The sequence below is a fragment of the Hemiscyllium ocellatum genome, chromosome 32, assembly GCF_020745735.1.
Source record: "Hemiscyllium ocellatum isolate sHemOce1 chromosome 32, sHemOce1.pat.X.cur, whole genome shotgun sequence".
In the NCBI taxonomy this organism is placed as follows: Eukaryota; Metazoa; Chordata; class Chondrichthyes; order Orectolobiformes; family Hemiscylliidae; genus Hemiscyllium; species Hemiscyllium ocellatum.
In genome coordinates this window covers 17,695,124-17,716,357 of record NC_083432.1, presented here as the reverse complement: position 1 = coordinate 17,716,357, position 21,234 = coordinate 17,695,124, and the positions used below count along the sequence as shown (strand labels likewise).

The 21,234-nt window shown below is 41.0% G+C and overlaps 1 protein-coding gene across 1 annotated transcript in view; it reads right to left on the bottom strand.

The window, feature by feature from the left end:
* The window catches only part of LOC132830724 (sodium channel protein type 4 subunit alpha-like), a 199,848-nt gene that overhangs the window by 93,636 nt on the left and 84,978 nt on the right, over positions 1 to 21,234 (bottom strand). The window contains exons 6-10 of the mRNA XM_060848557.1: positions 20,006 to 20,134; positions 15,409 to 15,500; positions 13,126 to 13,386; positions 11,107 to 11,170; positions 367 to 508 (exon numbers count right to left, since the gene is read on the bottom strand). Of these exons, the coding sequence (XP_060704540.1) occupies positions 367 to 508; positions 11,107 to 11,170; positions 13,126 to 13,386; positions 15,409 to 15,500; positions 20,006 to 20,134 (688 nt within the window). The remainder of the gene's footprint in view (positions 1 to 366; positions 509 to 11,106; positions 11,171 to 13,125; positions 13,387 to 15,408; positions 15,501 to 20,005; positions 20,135 to 21,234) is intronic.

The window sequence follows — 21,234 nt, the reverse complement described above, 5'->3', positions numbered from 1 at the left end:
GAATTTCTCCTGCTCCTGCTGCCTGCGATTGGTAAAAGTTGGAAGCAAGTCAGTACTGGCAGGTTTGTCTACACAATGAACATGCCCGAAACGTCGATTCTCCTGCTGTTTGGATGCTGCCTGACCTGCTGCGCTTTTCCAGCAACACATTTTCAGTACACAATGAACATACCTTCCATTTGCATTAACTCCTGGAGTGGGATATTGACCTAGAGCATCTGGCTCGAAAATAGAGATGCTATCCAATGTGCCATAAGACCTATATCTACAAGAATGTATAGCTCAAGGCATTTGTTTGTCTTAGCCCATTCCCTCTGAAACAAAAACCCAAAATATATTCAAAGCACAAAGCTCACTAACACTTACCAACTGGAAGAGATTTTCCCAGTAGTCTTGTGTCATGAGACGAAATAGTGACAGAAATGCCCAACTAAAGGTATCGTAGCTGGTGTAACCATAGTTTGGATTTCTCCCAGTCTTAAAACACATATAACCATCAGGACACCTCCTGGAAATGCCAGCAAATAAACAATTAGAGATTCAGAACAATACTAGGCAGTGATGATATGATATGATAGTTACCACTACCAACAAATAAATAATGGTTTTTAGACTTCCCAAAGGATTCCACAAATGCAGATGATGCATTGGCAAGTGTGAGATAAATGAGGAAGTCTCACATAAAATAACAAGACAAATAGACAAGTCATCTGTTACTGCGTGGAAGATTCAGGAATACTATTGTTCTGGCCACTGAGAAAACTCGCCTTCTTCAAATAGTACATTTGGATCTTTTCCATCCATTTGAGCAGACATTAGAGAAAATTACGTGTTTGCTGGGAAGTTCAATTAAAAATAAAAGTGCCGGAAATATTAGAAATATCTCAAAGCATCTGTAAAGGGAGAAACAGAGCTAATAAAAGTCATATTTTACTCAAATTGTTAACTCCTTGTGTCTCACCAAAGCTGTGGCTTGATCTGCTCAGTATTTCCAGCACTTTTTATTTATAAGCAGGGAGCAAAGTTTGTCATGAAAACAGAAATTGCAGAAGAAACACAGAAAAAGCAGAGTTAACATTTCAGATCCAGTGACTCTTCTTCAGAAATACTTTCTCTCCTTAGATGCTGTCAGACCTGCTAAGTTTCTTCAACAATTTCTGTTTTTGTTTGTTATGGACCAGACCAAACCCTATCTAAATATATTAAGAAAATAGTCTCAACCCGAACCTTTTCTTATGTTAAAGGTAAGTGTAAGGCGTTGCCTTCCAGATGCAATTTCATTGGTCAAACTACTTGACATTAAGCAAAATACACTTAATTTTTGCAATATAATTAAAATGCAGACAAAATGAAAATAACAGAATTGGCTTAACTGTAACTCTATCGAAATACTTAACAAAATAATAAATGATTCATTCATGTTCCAATATAGTAATGCCCCATTAGCACACCCTTGACAGGGTAAAAGGGACAGCACGGTGGCTCAGTGGTTAGCATTGCTGCCTCACAGTAGCAGGGACCCAGTAGCAGGGACTGTCTGTGTGGAGTTTGCATATTCTCCCCTTGTCTGTATGGGTTTCCCCTGGGTGCTCCGGTTTCCTCCCATTGTCTAAAGATGCGCAGGATACATGAATTGGCCATGCTAAATTGACCATAGTTTTCAGGGATGTGTAGATTTGGTGCATTCGTCAGGGGTAAATATAGGATAATAGCATAGGGGAATGGGTCTGGGTAGATTACTGTTTGGAGGGTTGGTGTGGACTTGTTGGGCTGAAAGGCCTGTTTCCACACTGTAGGGATTCTATGATTCTATGAAAGGCAAATTCAGTAAAACAGATTGTCTTACGTGCAATTCTAGCAATTCTAAGAAGAGAACCCCAGCTCTGAACTATAACAGAGAGGAATAAGAGCTTCCACATCCAGCAAAAAAAATCCTGGTTCGGTAAGGGTTTGACACCACCCGTTCAGGCTGCTTCTATTGTTCCAATTACAAAAGAAATACCCAAGACCCCACAAACTGTTTATTTTAATGGCTTCGAGCAGACTGCTCAGTGCCTCTGTCTCAACCTTTCTTCACAAAAAAAAAGACAAAGTACACCTCTTTAAGTCACATGTTTCAGATTTTCGGCATCTGCAGTTATTTGTTTTATTTGAACGAAGCTCATCAACTCATTCAAAAAGCATTAGTTCAACATTCTGAACTACAGTGAAATGCCTGTCTGATATTGTGCAGTAATTAATACATTTAAACAGTTGCAGCCTATGGAATTGGAAGTTGCAGTGCATCTCAAACTGGGACTTGTCAATCTCAACCTAGACCATTGGCAGCCACAGGGCCACTGATCATTTCATTTTTGCTGTCTGATTTCAGATTGCAACATGGAGTCATAGAACTTAGAAAAGTATAGCACAGAGCAGGCCCTTCAGCCCACGAAGTTGTGCCAAGGATTATTCCTAATCTAAAATAAAATAACCTAAGCGACCCATCCTGCAATTCACTGCTATCCACGTGCATGTCCAGCAGTTACTTAAATGTCCCTAATGACTCTGCTTCCACCACCACTGTTGGCAACGCATTCCATGTATTCACAACTCTCTGTGTAAAGAACTACCTCTGACATCTCCTCTATACCTTCCTCCTAATATCTTAAAGCTATGACCCCTCGTGCCAGTCAACCTTGTCCTGGGGAAAAGTCTCTGGCTATTGACTCTATCCATGCCTCTCATTATCTTGTATACCTCGATCAGGTCACCTCTCTTCCTCCTTCTCTCCAGAGAGAAAGGTCCGAGCTTATTCAACCTCTCTTTGTAAGACAAGCCCTCCAGTCCAGGCAGCATCCTGGTAAACCTTCTTTGCACCCTCTCCAAAGCCCCTGTATCTTTCCTATAGTAAGGCAACCAGAACTAGATAGAATATTCCAAGTGTGGTCTCACCAGGGTTTTGTAGAGCTGCAGCAAAACCTCATGGCTCTTAAACTCTGTCCCCCTGTTAATGAAAGCCAAAACACCATATGCTTACTTAACAGCCTATCCATTTGGATGGCAACTTTGAGGGTTCTACTCACTTGAACACCAAGATTCCTCTGTTCATCCACACTACCAAGAATCCTGTCTTTAATCCTATATTCAGCATTCAATTTCAACTTTCCAAAATGCATCACTTCACATTTATCCAGTTTGAACTCTATCTGCTATTTCTCAGTCCATCTCTGCATCCTGTCTATGTCGTGCTACAGCCTGCAATAGCCCTCGATACTATCGATGACGCCTCCAACCTTTGTGTCATCGGCAAATTTACTAACGCACTCCTTAAGCACCACATCCAAGTCATTTACAAAAACTACAAAGAGCAGAGGCCTAAGAACAGAGCCCTGCGGGATGCCACTCACCAGGCAGAATACTTTCCATCTACAACCACTCTCTGCCTTCTGTCACCCAACCAGTTCTGGAACCAGACAGCCAAGTCTCCCTGTATCCCCTACCTCCTGATGTTATGAATGAGCCTACCATGGGGAACCTTATCAAATGCCTTGCTGAAGACCATATAGACCACATCAACTGCTCGACCTTGGTCAACCTCTCTCATCACGTCCTCAAAGAACTCAATAAGGCTCTATGAGGCATGACCTGTCCCTCATAAAGCCATGCTGACTGGCTTTAATCATGCTATGCTTTTCCAAATAGTCAGAAATTCCAATCCCTCAGAATTCTTTCCAAAACCTTGCTGACAGACGCAAGACTGACTGGTCAGTAACTGCCAGGGATTTCCCTATTCCCCTTCTGGAAAAGAGGAAAAACATTCGCCTCTCTCCAATCCTCCAGTATGACTCCCATGGAGAATGAGGAAGCAAGGATCTTTGCCATCGGCTTAGCAATCTCCCTTCTTGCTTCCCGGACCAACCTAGGATAAACCTTGTCTGGCCCTGGGGACTTACCAATCTTAAAGTTTACCAAAATTTCCAGCACATCAACTTAATCAATTTTGATCTGTTCAAACCTGTTTCTCAGTTCCTCAAAGTTCTCATTCACAACAAGGTACCTTTCCTTCATGAAAACCGAAACAAAAAACTCATTTATGAGTAAAATGCATTTGGGTTCTCCAAATCCTTCCTGCCAAGCCTTTTTTGTGCACCCTCCTGGCTCTCCTCAGCTCATTTTTTAGCTCCTTTCTAGTAAGTCTGTAATCCTCTAAAGCTGTGCTAGATCCTTGCTTCCTCCACCTTACATGAGCTGCCTTCTTCCTTTTGACGAGAAGCTCCTCTGTTCTCATCATCCAAGGCTCCTTAATCGTACCCCTTCTTGTCTGTCTCAGGAGGACAAATTTGTGCATCACTCGCAGCAACTGCTCCTTAAACAGTCTCCACATGTCTGCCGTGCCCTTTCTGTGGAACAGTTGCTCCCAATCTGTACTTCCCAACACCTGTCATAATTTCCTTTTCTCCAATTAAATATTTTTCTTTGGTAACTGCTCCTTTCCCTCTCCGAGGCTATGGTAAATGTGAGGCGGTTGTAGTCACTGTCACCAAAGAGTTCTCCTACTGCAAGATCTGACACCTGTCCTGATTCATTGCCAAGCACCAAAACCAAAATGGCCAGAATCATTTCAGAACTCTGCATAATTAAACAAAAGGTTAATAATGGTGCAAATAAATGAATAATAACTTTTGAAAGTGATTCAGTTATTTTTAATGTTCTATCATTATTCAGACAGTTGTAGACCTGGTCTTCAACAGATTGCTGGCTTTATGATTAAATTAAAATTACGCTGATATTTTGTTTACTGTCTTAAACCCCACAGTGAAGTAAGTTCACTTCAATACTAGACCGACCATTCCCACTGCCTGACAGAAAACGCCTGTGCCATAAAGTTGGCAAGCAGAGAGACAACAACGATAAAATTAGCACATCACAATAGTCCTGGACACAGCTTGAATACGTCGTTCCAAAATTCCTGGGATGTGGGAGAGCACACAATGGGCAGCTTGCCCAGATTGTTTGGATAAGGAATTTCAGGTGGAATCCAATACATGGAAATGCCAATGGAGCCTACAATCTCAGAGGGTATGAATAAATCCTCCACTGAACTTTGGAAGGCGATGAGACTGCCAGAGTTAAATTTGTCAATTAATCTGAGAAACATTTATTACCCTCACAAAAACGTTTCTCCTATAAGACTATGTCAAATAATTAATTGCTCTAATTTTTTCAGCCGCGCTCTCATTACTGTCTGTTTCTCTGGACGGTTGTCTCAGTATGTGTCTCCACCTATCTTCATTAACAAAAACTATTCCATCTCCCACTTTAGGGACAAGGTCAAAATCTGGGGCCTTAGCAGTTCACACAACACTACCAATACACTTCCTTATCAGAGCTGTTATGTTTCTGAGAAAATATTTAACTGAGACCCAGTCTTTTGCTTCAGTAGTAACATTCATATCACATAAGTTCCACATGATGACCGTCCGCAACTAGAGAAAATCTAACATCTCTCTTTGATATTCCATAGCATTACCATTGCTGAATCCCCACTGTCAACATTCTGAGGGTTACCATAGATCAGGAACTGAACTATCTAACTAACTGAAATGAGGCATCTACTGTGTCCATTGCTCTTGATGTGGTCTCCTCTACGTTGGGGAGACAGGACGCCAACGTGCAGAATGTTTCAGAGAACATCTCTGGGACATATGTACCAAACACCCCCACCACCCACTTCAATTCCCCCTCCCATTTCACCAAGGACATGTAAGCCCTGGGCCTCCTCCAGGGTGGCAGGGTGGGGGGACCTAGACTCAGGGGATGTAGAGTCAGTGTGAATAGAGCTGCGAAATACTAAGGGTAAAAAGACCCTCATGGGAGTCATCTACAGGCCCCCAAACAGTAGTCTGGATGTCGGATGTAAGATGAATCAGGAGCTGAAATTGGCCTGTCGCAAAGATGTTACTACAGTTGTTATGGGGGATTTTAACATGCAGGTAGACTGGGAGAATCAGGATGGTATTGGACCTCAAGAAAGAGACTTTGTGGAGTGCCTCAGAGATGGATTCTTAGAGCAGCTGGTGCTGGAGCCGACCAGAGAGAAGGCAATTCTGGACCTGGTATTGTGTAACAAACCAGAATTGGTCAGAGACCTCGAAGTGAAGGAGCCATTGGGAAGTAGTGACCATAATACATTAAGCTTCAATCTGCAATTTGAGAGGGAGAGGGTATAGTCGGAAGTGACAGTACTTCTGTTGAATAAAGGGAACTATGGAGCTATGAGGGAGGAGCTGGCCAAAGTTCAATGGTGCAATACCTTAGCAGGGATGACTGTGGAGGAACAATGGCGGATATTTCTGTGTATAATGCAGAAGTTGCAGGATCAGTTCATTCCTAAAAGGAAGAAAGATCCCAGGAGGAGGCATGGACGGCTGTGGCTAATGAGGGAAGTTAAGAAACATATAAAGTTAAAAGAGAAAAAGTATAACATAGCAAAGATAAGTGGGAAAACTGAGGACTGGGAAGCTTTTAAAGAGCAACAGAGGATTACTAAGAAGGAAATACGCAGAGGAAAAATTAGGTATGAAGGTAAACTGGCCAATAATATAAAGGAGGATAGTAAAAGCTTTTTTAAGTATGTGCAAGGCAAAAAAATGATTAGGACTAAAATTGGGCCCTTGAAGACAGAAACAGGGGAATATATTACGGGGAACAAAGAAATGGCAGAAGAATTAAATGGGTAGTTCAGATCTGTGTTCACTGGGGAAGACACTAGCAATCTCCCTGAGGTAACAATGGCTGAAGGACTTGAACTTAAGGGAATCTATATTTGCCAGGATTTGGTGTTGGAGAGACTGTTAGGTCTGAAGGTTGATAAGTCTCCGGGGCCTGATGGTCTACATCCCAGGGTACTGAAGGAGGTAGCTCGGGAAATCGTGGATGCGTTGGTGATTATTTTCCAGAGTTCGATAGATTCGGGGTCAGTTCCTGAGGATTGGAGGGTGGCTAATGTTATACCACTTTTTAAGAAAGGTGGGAGAGAGAAAGCAGGAAATTATAGACCAGTTAATCTGACCTCAGTGGTGGGAAAGATGCTGGAGTCTATTATAAAGGATGAAATTACGGCACATCTGGATAGTAGTAACAGGATAGGACAGAGTCAGCATGGATTTATGAAGGGGAAATCATGCTTTACTAATCTTCTTGAATTTTTTGAGGATGTAACTCTGAAGATGGACGAGGGAGATCCAGTAGATGTAGTGTACCTGGACTTTCAGAAAGCTTTTGATAAAGTGCCACACAGGAGGTTAGTGAGTAAAATTAGGGTGCGTGGTATTGGGGGCAAAGTACTACATTGGATTGAAAATTGGTTGGCTCATAGGAAACAAAGGGTAGTGATAAACGGCTCCATTTCAGAATGGCAGGCAGTGACCAGTGGGGTACCGCAGGGATCTGTGCTGGGACCGCAGCTTTTTACAATATATATTAATGGTATAGAAGATGGTATCAGCAATAACATTAGCAAATTTGCTGATGATACAAAGCTGGGTGGCAGGGTGAAATGTGATGAGGATGTTAGGAGATTACAGAGTGACCTGGACAAGTTAGGTGAGTGGGCAGATGCATGGCAGATGCAGTTTAATGTGGATAAATGTATGGTTATCCACTTTGGTGGCAAGAACAGGAAGGCAGATTACTACCTCAATGGAATCAATTTAGGTAAAGGGGCAGTACAGAGAGATCTGGGTGTTCTTGTACACCAGTCAATGAAGGCAAGCATGCAGGTACAGCAGGTAGTGAAGAAGGCTAATAGCATGCTGGCCTTCATAACAAGAGGAATTGAATATAGAAGCAAAGAGGTGCTTCTGCAGCTGTACAGGGCCCTGGTGAGACCACACCTGGAGTACTGAGTGTATTTCTGGTCTCCAAATTTGAGGAAAGACATTCTGGCTATTGAGGGAGTGCAGCGTAGGTTCACGAGGTCAATTCCTAGAATGGCGGGATTACCTTACACTGAAAGACTGAAGCGACTGGGCTTGTATATCCTTGAGTTTAGAAGACTGAGAGGGGATCTGATTGAGACATATAAGATTATGAAAGGATTGGACACTCTGGCAGCAGGAAACATGTTTCCACTGATGGTTGAGTGCTGAACCAGAGGACACAGCTTAAAAATACGGGATAGACCATTTAGGACAGAGATGAGGAGAAACTTCTTCATCCAGAGAGTGGTGGCTGTGTGGAATGCTCTGCCCCAGAGGTCAGTGGAGGCCCAGTCTCTGGATTCATTTAAGAAAGAGTTGGATAGAACTTTCAAAGATAGTGGAATCAAGGGTTATGGAGATAAGGCAGGAAGAGGATACTAATTAGGAATGATCAGCCATGATCATATTGAATGGCGGTGCAGGCTCGAAGGGCTGAATGGCCTATCCTGCACCTATTGTCTATTGTCTATTGTCTATTGCCTAATCCTAGCCATCTGACGCCTGGAGAAAGAATGCATCATCTTCTGCCTTGGGACCCTTCAACCCACACAGCATCAATGTTGATTTCTCCAGTTTCTGCATCTCCCCTTCCCCTACCTCATCCCAGATCTGACCCTTCAAGTCTGCATTGCCTTCTTGAACTGTACTACCTGTCCATCTTCCTTCCCACCTATCCACTCCACCCTCCTCTCCAACCAATCACCATTACCCTCACCTGCATCTACCTATTGCCTTCCCAGTTACCCACCCACCCTCCTATTTATCTCTCCGTCCCCTTCCCCATCCAACCCTACAGTCCTGATGAAGGGCTTATGTCCGAAACGTCAATTCTCCTGCTCCTCAGGATGCTGTCGGACCTGCTGTGCTTTTTCAGTGCCACACTTTCAACATATAATTATTGTGGTTACTTGAGTAGGTCAAAGGCTGGAATTCTGTGATGTGTGATTCATAAAAGGCACAAGTAAGGAGTGTAGTGGAATATTCGCTGCTTGCCTGAATAAGTGCAGTTCCAACAGTACTCTGGCAGTCAACACCAATCAGACAAAGCAGTCAACTAGGATCAGCCTCCATATCCAAGGCTCCTTTACCATCACCTTCCACACCCATGACCTGCACTATCTTGAAGGACAAGGGCAGCAGAATGGAAAGATCACCATCAGCATGTTCTTCTCCAAGGTACAAATCATCCTGATTTGATACTTGGTCAAAATCTCAAACTCGCATCCTAACAGCATGGATGTAGCTCTCACAGACAGCATCGTTTGAAGAGGACAGCTTATCACCATTTTTTCAAGGGTAATTACAAATGGGAAATAAGTGCTGGCCTTTGTAGCAATGTCAACATCCCATGAATAGATGAAAAAAGAATCACACCGGGTGGGACTCATTTCTTCACTTTTGAACTGAGCAAGCACATTGCTGGTGTCCAATGTGCTATCCACAATTTTGAGGCTAATGCAAGTGAGCTATGAGGAGCCAAATGATCAAAAGTCCCAAAAAAGCTAATTGGATTGAGGTCTCTAGGATTGGATCAGGACTACTTACTGAAATGTTAGTCAGAAGGGGAGGGAATTTGGCAGCAGAGTATGCAAATTCCAGACATTAACGGCCCAGTTTATATAGTTTTGCTTTAATGGGATTCACAAAAATAACTGACCATTTAAATTTGCCAAGCTGCTATAATTCCATCATACCATAGAATTGATCAGAAACCCCATCCAAAAATGAAAGGAGGACTATTTCTAGAGAGAAAGTAGCAAGGCAGTAATACTACTGACCACGTTTTAAGGCAAAAGCAGTGAAAATTGGCCAGCTGGGAAAAATCTTTAGAAATTACCAAGGGAAGATTAATTTCTTCTTCATGATGCCTGGACTTAATTGGCAATTCAACTTAGTGATTTGATTAAAAACAAACTATACACCATCTATTATAATGACCTTAACAAAATAAAATTATATTGTCCTTGTTTTGTACATTATTCAGCTACTTTGCACATCTCTCACTATTTTACTGTGAGACTTAATTGGCCATTGAAAAGGTGGCACGGTGGCTCAGTGGTTAGCACTGCTGCCTCACAGCGCCAGGGACCCGGGTTCGATTCCCACCTCAGGCAACTGCCTGGGTAGAGTTTGCAGATTCTCCCCATGTCTGCATGGGTTTCCTCCGGGTGTTCCAGTTTCCTCCCACAATCCAGAGATGTATTGGCTATGCTAAATTGCCCATAGTGTTAGGTACATTAGTCATGGGTAAATATAGGGTAGGGGAATGAGTCTGGGTAGGTTATGCTTCAGAGGGTTGGTGTGGGCCAAATGGCCTGTTTCCATACTGTAGGGAATCTAATATAATAAAGCAGATCACCAGCCAAGGGATGCCACAAGTCACTTTACAGTGAATGAAGTACTTTAGAAGTGCAGTCACTTTTCTAGTGTAAGAAGCCCAGTTAAGATTTCACAAACAACACAAGGCAATAATTAGATGATCTGTTTGTAATGATATTTGTTGAGCATAAATGTTGGCCAGGACATTAGGAAAGGACCCGTTCCCTTCTTTGAAATAGTGCTGTGGGATAATTTACATCCTCGAAGGGGGCAGATGTGACTTCAGACAGTGTTGCACTCCCTCAGGACCAATCTGGAATGTCAGCCTAGAACATGTGCAGTGGAACTATGAACCAACAACTTTCTCAATCACAAGTAAAAGGGTTATCCACTGAGTCACAACTGACAACGGACGTTTAAAACAACTTGATAGCCATGTTAAAATAGCCCAAGCCAGGAATTTACCTCAAATCTGTTAACTAGAAAGCTAAAAACAGCCTGCGGGGGAAATTAAACCCAATTAATCTCCTTTATGTTAAAAGGACATTCTCTGCAAACTTGCGTACAGGATAGAGATTTATGGATAAAAGCAGGTGTTCGTGTCAGATGTCGGTCATATCATCCGCTGGCCTTTCTCTTCTCAAAGATGGTGGGTCAAGCAGCACTTTAATCAGTGCATTCCCGGCATCAGCTGTTGTTTCACTCGTCCGGTTGTTTAATGTTTAAACAATGACCCAGTGATAGACAGGGATTTAAGTTTTCTGCAGACTAACAATGCAATTGTTCTGGCTGGAATTAAAACAAACAAAAGAAAGTAACTTACCCAGCATCTGTGCCATTCCCACACAGGAGAGCATCAGGAGAACCTTCTAGAAAGTATTGGTTATCTTGATATTGAAAAGAAACGCAGGTAATTTAGCATCCCTGGATCACATTGACTTATAAATAAAAACAAAACTCATTGACATTGTGACACTTAGGTCCTTGGAGAATTATTTTCCTGTTATGATATATGTTCTTTATTGTGCTGAAGACTGACTGGTATCTACTGTTAAGTGACTGATTTATCTTGAAGGTTGCACTTAAAAAAAACCTTAAAGAAAGGAGAATATTTTTCAGCAAGAGAGTGAGGAGCCCGTGTAATTCTCTGCCACTTAAATCAGTTCAAGTAAAATAATTTAGAGATTGATACAGTTCTTAATGCTAAAGGGGTCAAATAGTATGGGGAAAATTGTGAACAGGGTATGATGTTCAATGCTCAGTTATGATCACATGGAATGGGGATCAGACTGAAAGGGCTGAATGGCCTACATTTTCTATGTCTAAGGGTGTAGATTTGGGAGCTGTGGGACCAAGTGGGTTATTCTTTTATTCGATGGTCAGGTTTGACTATTTTCTTTAAATGAATAGTCACTAGATGGCCACAACATTGCTCTGAAATGTATACCTTATGCTGGTATGTCTGCCAATGGTGAGGGGATACCATAAACTTTTCTGATGGCCCACTTACCCCTGACACGTCTGCAGACGTGCTCAAGCCTTCAGTGATTAGGCACCTCCTTCAAGGACTTATTACCACATCAAGTGGTTCCCCTCCACCCCTTTGCCCATAAGCACTGTTCTTTGTGGCTACTCCCTGCAGCCCCTTGTCTTAAACCCCTCCCCTCTACATCATGAGAACTCCCTCACTTAGCTAGTCCTGGAATCTGGGGCTTAGGATATGGGGACTGCCATAGATATTATCTGATCACTCTGATCAGATAATACCTCCAACCACAAAACTTTCTGCACTGGAGGTGTTACTACACACACCTCAGAGCAGGAAGAAATTGAACCTGTGCCTCCCTACCCAAAGAGAGGTATACTACCATTGTGCAATTAGACCCCATTGCAGACAGCTTACATTCAGAGTCTTGGCCGCCTCTGTCCGAAGTGGACTCTAAGATGGGACGGCCTGGCCAAGTGAGGGGAAGAAATCCCATCTCCAGCCAATGAATATTTTGGGGAACACTGATGGACTGCAGAGTGCTATGGCACCCATCAACTCATTGGATATCAAGAATGCTATCCTCGCCATATGAAAAACTCAGCCCCTTGTTTGTACAATTCAAAGCATTTCATTAGTTTACAATAATTGGTATAAAACTCACACGAATAGCCCATGTGGACAAGGGAGATGTTAGTAAATCATTGGAGTAAATATTGTTAAAATTGAGACAAAAGCACATTGTAAGAAACTATTTAACACGACAATATTTGTGCCAAAAATTGACTAATGAGACAAGGGATGTCATTCCCCAAGACAAAACAAAGGAAAAAAGTTCCAAAAAATATTTTATGGATTGAACTGAATTATAGTTGAGAATGACTTAAAGGGACCCAGTACCAAGGGTTGATTTTAGATGAAAGAAAATAATTGGGTTTAGTTATCGTATGGCAAGGGAACAGGTTGTGATTATGGCATGCTATTAAAACCTCCTTTATATTTACATTTTGATTGTTTTCAATGTTTGCTGAGATGTGGGCATCACTGACAAAACTAACATTTATTACACATGCCTAACTGCCCTGAACTCAGTGCTTTCTTAGGCCATTTCAGAGGATAATTAAGAGACAATTACATCTATGGCTTTGGGATAACATGTAAGCCAGACTGAATAAGAATGACAGATATCCTCTCCTAACCAACATCACAGGGGTTTTACAACAATTGACGATAATTGTCATTGTCACTGTTATTGAGAACAGCTTTCAGTTCCAGGTTTTATTTATCATGAAAACAAGCAAATAATATTTTGTACACATATTGAATCAGAATATAGGTAAATGTTATAAATAATACCTTCATTTTCTAGGTAGGCTTTCAAGTCGAATTCTGTATTGATCAGGCTATAATTGTCCATTCCTGACCCACTCTCTGTGAAGGTGTAATTATATAACAGCTCTGGAGGTGGTGGCCATATCACACATTTGTGTCTCAAATTTCCCATAAACAGCTGTAGGCCAACAAGTGCAAACACACTCAAACAAAAAACTGTCAGGATCATCACATCTGATAATTTCTTTACTGACTGGATCAGAGCTCCGACAATCGTTTTTAGCCCTAGTGAACACAAAAATAAGTGCATGTTAAATTGAATCCTAGCCTGATAACTCAAAATATAAAGGATGTTGAATATCACACTGATCCATTTGCTTCAGTCATGGTAACAGTAACCATAGAATTGGAACTAATTACTCATTCAAAATTCAATACAAATTGCTTTAATTGTAGGCAACTTATACTGAAAGGAAGCAGCTTGCATTAATTTCTTTCCATTTTTGAAAATGCTGTCTGTGTTTTTATTCAAATGGTATGATAGTTTATCTTCATTTACTCCTGTCCTTGAAGCTTTAACTTCATTGGGGACTGTCACAGTTCTATATTACTGTGTACAGGGACATCTACTCCTGTCTGATAAAGGTTATTATCATTGCATTTAGATTAGATTAGATTACGTACAGTGTGGAAGCAGGCCCTTTGGCCCAACAAGTCCACACCAACTATCCAAAGAACAACCCAACCAGACCCATTCCCCTACATTTACCCCTTCATCTAACACTACAGCCAATTTAGCATTCCCCTACATTTACCCCTTCATCTAACACTACAGGCAATTTAGCATGGCCAATTCACCTAACCTGCACATCTTTGGACTGTGGGAGGAAACCCACACAGACACGGGGAGAATGTGCAAACTCCACACAGACAGTTGCCTGAGGCAGGAATTGAACCCAGGTCTCTGGTGCTGTGAGGTAGCAGTGCTAACCACTGTGCCACCGTGCCACCCATGTGCCACTGTGCCACCCATGATAGAACCCAGGTAGTTAAAGAAACTGGAGAATGCAGTTGCTTTTTGTCTCTGGAACTGTATGTTAAATGTGTCCACTTGCTGTAAATACCATGTACAAAATGAGTTTGATCCCAATCCACAGAACAAGACAACATAACTATATTATAACCTCATGGCTTCAAGGTGTTTCCACGTGCTTTGTAACCATTGAAGTGCAGCTGCTCTAGTAACACAGGAAAGGTGCAATCTGAAATTGTTTCAATTGATGTATACCTGACAATTTCATAACGCCTGGCCCAGCATTAAATTCCTGAGGATAGGACTGCGGCATATTGCAGCAGAGACAGACAAAGTTTTACACTACATCAATTAATGAGTCAGGTATAAGGGGTGTGCCTGACGTTTATGTTGTTGTTGAAATGAGGTTGACTTCTGCCTGGTGTCATGATTTGAGTGCCTTCAGAAAGTGAATCCTGGAGCCACACAAAGGGGCAAGAGTTGTCCTGAGGAAGTGGGATTCTCCAATTAGGATTCTACACTCGCCCCTTCTGTTTTTGTCACTTCTCTACAGCAGGAGTTCATGTCGTCATTTTAGGACTTGCCGGATGTGGCGCTGCAATATTGTTCAATTTTGTTAAATAGATTTAGGAACTCAATGAGCACCAACCTCCTGACAAATCGAACTTATTTTGGAGTACTTTGTACAGTTCTGGTCGCCCAGCTATAAAAGGATATTGTTAAATTGGAGAGAAAATATTTACCAGGACTTTGCCAAGAATGGAGGGTTGAGATATAAAAATAGACTGTATAGGTTGGAACATCTTCCACTGGAGGGTAGGAAGTTGAGGAGTGACCGTATAGAGGTTTTTTTTAAATTACAAGGGGCATCAATAAGATGAATAGCAAAGGTCTTATCCCTAGGATAGGGGAGTTCAAAACTAGGGGGCACATTTTTAAGGTGAGAGGAGAAAGATTTGAAAGAAACCTGAGGGGCAACCTTTTAAGACAGAGTGTGGTTTGTATGTGGAATGAACTGTCAGAGGAAGTGATAGACGCAGATACAATTACAATATTTAAAAGACAATTGGACAGGTATATAAATAGGAAAGGTTTGGAGGGATATGGGCCAAAAGCTGGTAAATGGAGCTAGCTTAGCTTGGGAAACTTGGTTGGCATAGATGAGTTGGACCGAAAGATTTGTTCTGCATAACTCTATGCCTCTATAACAATGAAATGGCCATCTTATGTATTTAATACTCAGCAAAATACATAAAACATTCCACAGCACCTACCTGGAATAACTGTGATGGTTTTCAGTGCCCGGAGCACTCTAAATGTCCTTAGGGCTGAGACATTACCCAAATCCACAAATTCAGTGACATATCTAATCAATGACAACAGGATAGAGAGCAGCAATGTTTAGTCAGTCAGAGTTGACATCAAGAAATTAATATTTCATCAAATATTTATACCAGCCATATTTAATAACTGCATCAAGGTGGATGACCAGTCCTCCCATTCTCCTAAATGGTTTGCCATTATTAAGCCAAATTTCATTGTGATATTGAAACAAAGTGACACAGGCACTTGGGGAAGGTTTGACATTGTGTTGTGTAATATTATGAATGGGTATATTGGGGTATTGAAAAGTCAATTTCATATTCTCTATTTTAATGGCATTTTTAATTCACATATTCTGATAGATCATAAAGAAATGGTCAAAGAAATTCCTCATGAATGGTGCTGAACAGATAACGAAATCTTGCATTTATACTGCTCTTTTCATATTATCAGGTTTTGCTTTACACTTTACATTTTTTGCAGCTATGCATGCAGCAGTTACAGTGGAATTTGACCCAGTGATAGTGAAAGCATTGCGGCATAGGACATAATCTTTCCAGTCAACGTGAAACCATGAAGGAGATCGGATGCATAGAAAGTTAGGATTGCTGTCATACAATGTTTTCTTGACTCCACTCAAGTAAGCTCTGGGCAGAAAGGATGCCAGGCATCTTACTGCCTCATCTCTACTTGTGGATTGTTGGTCCTAGAATCACTTAGAATAGTTAATCACACCCTGCTTCCATTGGTTAGCATGCAAGTAAACATGGCTGTAGCTTCACCTTGTTGGTATCTCATTTTGAGCAATGCCTGGTTTTCGCCTGGCATAAAAACAAAATTCTATAGAATCTGGTGACTCTCAGCAGGTCTGGCAGCATCTGTGGAGAGAGGAACTGAGTTAACATTTCCAGTTCAATGACTTTTTTAGAATTTCGAAGAGTCATTGAACACAAACGTTAATTCTATTTCTCACTTCACAGAAACTGATGGACCTGTTGAGTTTCTTCACTACTTTCTGTTTGTATTACTGCTCCCAGCATGCTCTCCTGTACCCATCATTGATTTAGGGTTAGTTCCTTGGTCTGCCAGTAATGATAGAGAGAGAGAGAAATATGGCAGATCATGAAATTACAGATTGGAGTGTAATATATTTCTGCGGATGACAGCTCACAGCATTTCACGGATGCCTGGTTCTGAGCTGCTAGCTCTATTCGGAATGTATCAATTTTAGCATCGTGACATAGAACGTAATAAAGGTGCTCTGAACATCAAGAAGGGACTTTGCCTCCATGAAGACTGTGTCGTGGTCCGACCAATTCTGTCATGGACAGATGCATCTGCAACAGGTAATGGCAAGGTTCAATAAGATTTCCCTCCTGCTGGTTCCCTTTTCATCTGCCACAGGCTGAGTCTGGTAGATATGCCTTTAAGAGCTCAAAAAGATCAATCTGAGCCATTCTTGGTGGTGAGTCATCATCAAATCAGAAGCGATGACGTTTGCTGATGATTGCACAATGCTCAGGACTATTTGTGGCTCCTTAATCCGTGTCCATATACAGCAGGTTCTGGCAACATTCAGTCTGGGGTTGCTAAATGCAAATAACATTAATGCCACACAGTGACAGACAATCACCATCTCTAGTGAGGTAGAATTAGACTGAGCAGCAGTGCCTCACTGACTGGGCACCACAAGACACAGCTACAGAATGGAATTAAAGGGCCACAAAGGAAATATTAATCTGAAGTTGCAGAAAGGGGAACGTTGGTTGAATGTTAGTCAATTACATACCTCAGCAAACTTGGGCTTGCAAGGATTGAAAGTTTGGGAGATCTTACTCAGGCCTCAAAAAAAGGCAGTAAGTCTTTCATGAGGACCGCAATGGAGGGAATCATTCAGTTAAACCATGGAAAGAGGGAATCATCCAAAGTAAAATCATGACGAAAGCAGGCAGTATTTATTAAAGCTGCAAACAGCAGAATTCATAGAGTAAAACCACAAAAAAGGTTGAAATCTTCCACTTTACTCGCAAAAAGTGGAAACCCACCCCACCCCATTGCAGCAGCACAGAGTGTCAGAATTGCTATTACTGTGAAATAGAAGTCTTTTGAATGCATGAAAATTGATAATCCTCTGAGGAATACATCAGAAAAAAATGTTGCCAGAAAAATTTCATTTCAGACCACATAGAACAGAGAATTGAATGCATTGAATGAAACAACTCCAGGGATACAGAATCATTTCTAAATTAGATAGCAAATCAAGAGCTGAACAAATGAATGCATTTCCATTTAGAACTGGGAGAAACATTAATGACGTAATTTTATCAAGACATAAATAAACAATAAATACTTTTGAAGTGATGTGACCCTAAAACTAATAAAATTCTTGAAAGAAGAGTTCAACACCAGAGTTAGTTCATAAATTATTTCATGAATGATCTAAATGAACTAGTGAAGCAAAGCAACTATGGTGTCTTCAAGTCAAAATTCTAAAGAGACAGAATTACAGGAATTGCTGATGAGTCTTTGTCAGATTTATTACAATTCAAAGAAGATCTGATTCTAGAAAATGTCAGCTAGATGATGAGTGAAGTAAAAAGTTCAGAAGCTATAAAGACCAATCCTAAGAAGAGAAGATTAATCTTGGTACAGGGGACCAGCAGAGTTCAGTCAATTCTTATGTTGTAAAACACCAAACAACACAAATCAAGAAATAATACAGTTACTACAGCAAGTGTCAGATCCTAAAAGTCCTTGCTAAAACTGAAAAAAACTTCAAAGTCACAGTCAATACCCAGTTATTAAAGTGAATGTCATATTTGTTACATGATAGGCCACTTTCAGAAAATGTGCAGAAGTGAAACAGTTTTAGAAAGAAAGAAATCAAAAAGTTACCAACTCAGAACATGAATTTCATGTTAGATATTTTTCTGACTGAATGAGAATGAGCTAACAAGGATGTCTCTGAGAATGCAAAGATTCTGAAGAGGTTCACCTGTGAATCTGTATTTGTGCAGAGCAAACTGTTGATGACAGCAGACGTATTATTTAGATAGTTGACAGCTTTACCAAGCATTGTTTTTGGTTGAATTTTACTGTAGGCCAGCTAAGGGTCCATTTCAAGGAGGTTAAGGGAGGGTTTCTCTCTTTGAGCTCTAACAAATTATCTCAGACAACGCTCAATCCCTCATCTCATTATATGTACACCACACCTCTATTGCACCTCTATTGGCTATGTTGCATTCACCAACAGTGGAAATACTTGCTGCTGCTGGAATGTTCTAGGACTTTTGCCGGCAGCATCACATTTAAAAGTGAGCTGTTTCCAGTCATTAATATCCCTTCACAATGGGAGGGACACAAGAAAGAAATGCTTCTAAGGTCATTCACATCTACAAGTCTATCAAGACATAATAAGGTTCAGTCCTATCATGCACATGAGGCTTTACACTACAATGGGCATCGCACGTGAGACAATCATTACATTTATGACAGGGGCAAGAGGATTGAGTCAGGAATCTAAACAGAAAAAATACATTTATCAAAGAATCTGCAGAAGAGCAGAGATGATATATTGTTTGTACTTCAAAGGAGGTGCGTGAAGGAAACACAATAATCTTATCCCCATTTAGGGTTCACCATCCAGCATTGATCAGTTGGGATGATTGCAGTCAGTTAGGAAGAGAATCAAAGTTAATAGTTTACAAACCAGGAAACTATCAATCTATAAGTCCCAAGATAACACTTTTTGGGAGAATAGTGAAACTCTCAAATCATTTGAATTTGTAAAATCAGAGACTTGGGAGGAGATGTGGGGGAAATGGCAAATGTAACTCTAGTTACAAATGTATAGCATTAGTAATGAAAAAGAAGCTTGAAGGTAGATGTTATCTGTCACATAATCACACTCTGAAGGGTATGATGGCAGTCAGGCCCTCCAATTGCTGCCAATGAATATTGGAAATTTCTGAGTGAAAAGTATTTACTTGTCATTTGCTAAGTTTTGTTAGCAAGGTTTGATAATGGAATGGGGAAGGGACTTTGACAGCAAGTCTTCATTTTGGCCTGGCTGCAACCAAAACTGTGACAAAGAAGAGAATGGATTCCCACTGTTCAATGTTGAACTGCAAATTGTGGTCTTCTTGTGGAATACGAGCCATGTGATGTGAGTGCCCACCAATGGAAAGAATATCCATCTGATGTTATGATTATAGGCATGCGGAGGGGAATATCAAGGCCTATCCATGGGTTCATCTGGAAATGCACCATGGAATGATTTCTCCCTGCTGCGCCCTCTGACCTTGCTGTTCCTGGGATCTAACCAGCATAGGAGAAGATAATTAGCCACCCACAACAGTTCCACACTGGTGACAGCTCCGACAGATCTGTGAGACAGAGCTTTGTAATGAGTGTGAGCCTTTGGGGGGGAAGGATTATTATCTCCAACTCTGTATATATTTTGCATTGAATGTGGTTCGATATTGGTGATGAAGCCTTGTAATTTCTACCTGAAGGAACTTTATCAACATATGGGTAATTGTTACTTACGCCATTGTGATGACACTAAAATCCAGCCAGTTCCATGGATCACGAAGAAATGTAAAGTCATCAATGACAAATCCACGAGCAAATATCTTTACCATTGCTTCAAAGGTATAAATTCCAGTGAATGCATACCTGCAGATAAACAATTAAGGCAGATAGGAATGAAGTGGGCAAAACTAACATGGTAAGTCAGTAAATCAGCTTCCAATTAAAAATAACTTAAATACTGGACTGCATTTTTTAAACATTACATTTCTTTAGGAAAAAAATATCCATTATATCACATTGGTAGTGTCCCTACCTCTGAGCCAGGAGACCTGGGGTTTAAGTTTCACCTGTTCCAAAGGTGTGTAAGAACATCTCTAAACATGTTGATTAGAAAATATCTATTTTGGTGGTCATCAAGTTTACATAACCTACCATTGAAAAGTATGAGTCAATTATTAGCAAAGTGTTTAATGCAAAGATAATCTTAACCAAAAGACTCATGAACAGGCAGTTTAATATAAAACATCAAGCCAAAGGACCTCTTGCCATCTGCATCCAGGTATCAGACAGTCTTACACACAAATCTTTCTCTATTAATGCCATGCCATTGCCTGATTTTTAATTCGGGTATGGAGTTTTACATGCCAGGAGTAGGTACGGAAATCTGAATACATCTGGTATAGTAAAATAGATATGAAGTAATGAAAAGAATTCAAAATAATTCTCAGACATTTACTGTGTCAGGTTTGGCCAGCTTCAGCGAGTCTACAGAGTGACATATGAAGTTACAAAAAACAATCTTAAGAAAGATTACCCTTTTGCTCTTGTCAAAACACAACCACGTATTTGAAACCTGATCCAATTACATTGACTTTCTCTACTGTCTCTAGCTTCTATACCATTGTGATACTACCCTCACACTAATCTACCTAAGCTATTGTTTGCTCCTCATGTGCCACATTCCCTAAGGCTCAATTTCTTGCCCTCTTTACTTGCTTCTCCACACACCACCCCTTGGCAGCTTCCACATCTCCTGATGATACAAACATCTAGCTCTCCATCACCACTGACAATAGGACCACCACTGGTTGAGTAATTCGCCAACATCAAGTCACGAATGAGCCATAATTTTCTCTAACTCAGATTTGATAATGCCATTTAGTTTCACCACAACCTAAGGGCACATTTGTCCCAATCTCACACCAGAATACCCCTTTCTGACTGCTGCTTTAGGCTGAATCCAA